The 1,428-nt window shown below is 38.2% G+C and overlaps 1 protein-coding gene across 6 annotated transcripts in view; it reads left to right on the forward strand.

Annotated features, from left to right (window-relative positions):
- LOC136422031 (serine/threonine-protein kinase 33-like) overlaps nt 1–1,428 on the forward strand; it is a 51,654-nt gene that overhangs the window by 47,878 nt on the left and 2,348 nt on the right. For 4 of the 6 annotated variants that reach the window (XM_066409647.1, XM_066409651.1, XM_066409646.1 and 1 more), the window contains one exon: nt 568–657. The exons of the other annotated variants lie outside the window; for them this stretch is intronic. In XM_066409647.1, coding sequence (XP_066265744.1) covers nt 568–657 — 90 coding nt within the window. The remainder of the gene's footprint in view (nt 1–567; nt 658–1,428) is intronic. 6 annotated transcript variants of the gene reach the window in all.

Raw genomic sequence — 1,428 nt, forward strand, 5'->3', positions numbered from 1 at the left:
ATAGTTTTGTATTGCCAAGGACAGCCCTATGTTCCTACAGTCCTATGTACTGATGCCCCTTTGTTTCGACACCCCTACATTCCAAAACCCCTATAGCTAATGGGGTAAGGGTTAGGGGGCGTCAGAACATAAGGGTATCTGAACATCGGCGTTTTGGAACATTGGGTGCTACCGTATCGCAAGGGGTCTTCAACTTTGTCACATACTACCCACAATGCCTCAGACAGTACATGACTTGTGCACTTCAACCTATGAACTTAAAAGCTTATTGTTTTCACCGGCTGACTTCTTGGGAGTGTGTCTTACCAGGGCCAACATGGAAGTGTCTTTGTTGGGAAGACACATCAGGCTCTACGGTAGTGAAAATTTACTGAATGCCACAGCAAAGAGTTACAGCAACAAACTATCAATGAAGTTGTGACCATAGTCCTTCTAAATATGTTTACACAGAAAGACATCAATACAATGTTATGTAATGTAACAGGTGTCTGATATGATTTCTTAAAAGACGGTCACTTTTCAGTAAATTCTTCATGTTTGTTGTCTCCGCTTTGTGCCCTCAAACAGAAAAAGAAAGTGGAATCTCCAGAAATTGTGAAGTCCCATCGGGGTAGAACCAAGAACAAACACTCAAGAAGTGTACAGATCACAGTTGGGGTAATATTCAGTATTTCCACTTTGGTGGAGGGGCTAAGGTTGTCTGTGCCATTCTGTGTACTATATGCCCATAGCTTGTACTGTGCAATATGTAAGCAACGACATACGGCCACTGGTATGCACACAAGGATTTTAGAGAAAGATGGTGCTAGCAGCATGAACTAATTATGAGGTGTGGGCTTTTCTCCATGGTAACTTCATTTGAATGACAGGACTAAGGTGCATTTAAATGCTTGCAAGGGGACAGAAACTAAGTTCTGATTTACACACAAGTTTTCGAAGTGACTTGGGGCTGTGTGTGGGGAGCTTTGGGCTGCTCAAGTGGAATTTTCCTACTAGGAAACGCTACTTGAGTTTCTTAGGGTTCTCCTTGCACATTCCAAGTCAACTAAAAAATGAGTGTGTAAACCGGGCCTTAGATCTTAGATTGTGAGGGAGCAAGTGTTTAACATTTGGTGTTGTAACATTTTGTTCCTTTATTCTATTAGACTAACGTTCTATTCTTATGTTGTATATTGTTCTAAAATATTCTAAATGTTCTACTACTGTTCTATTCCTATGTTCTTTGCTATATTATCTAAATCTTCTATTTTGATAATACTCTATAACAGTAACTATTCTTTTAAAAATATTTTCCAATGTTCTTTTCCAATGTTCTATTCTTTATCTTATGATGTCATATTTGAATTTTCTATTCTTTGTTTATGTTCTATTATAATGTTTCCTTGCAATGTTATATTCTAAATGTTATATTCTAATGTTCTTTTCCAG

Source organism: Branchiostoma lanceolatum, chromosome 16, assembly GCF_035083965.1.
Source record: "Branchiostoma lanceolatum isolate klBraLanc5 chromosome 16, klBraLanc5.hap2, whole genome shotgun sequence".
Lineage (NCBI taxonomy): Eukaryota > Metazoa > Chordata > Leptocardii > Amphioxiformes > Branchiostomatidae > Branchiostoma > Branchiostoma lanceolatum.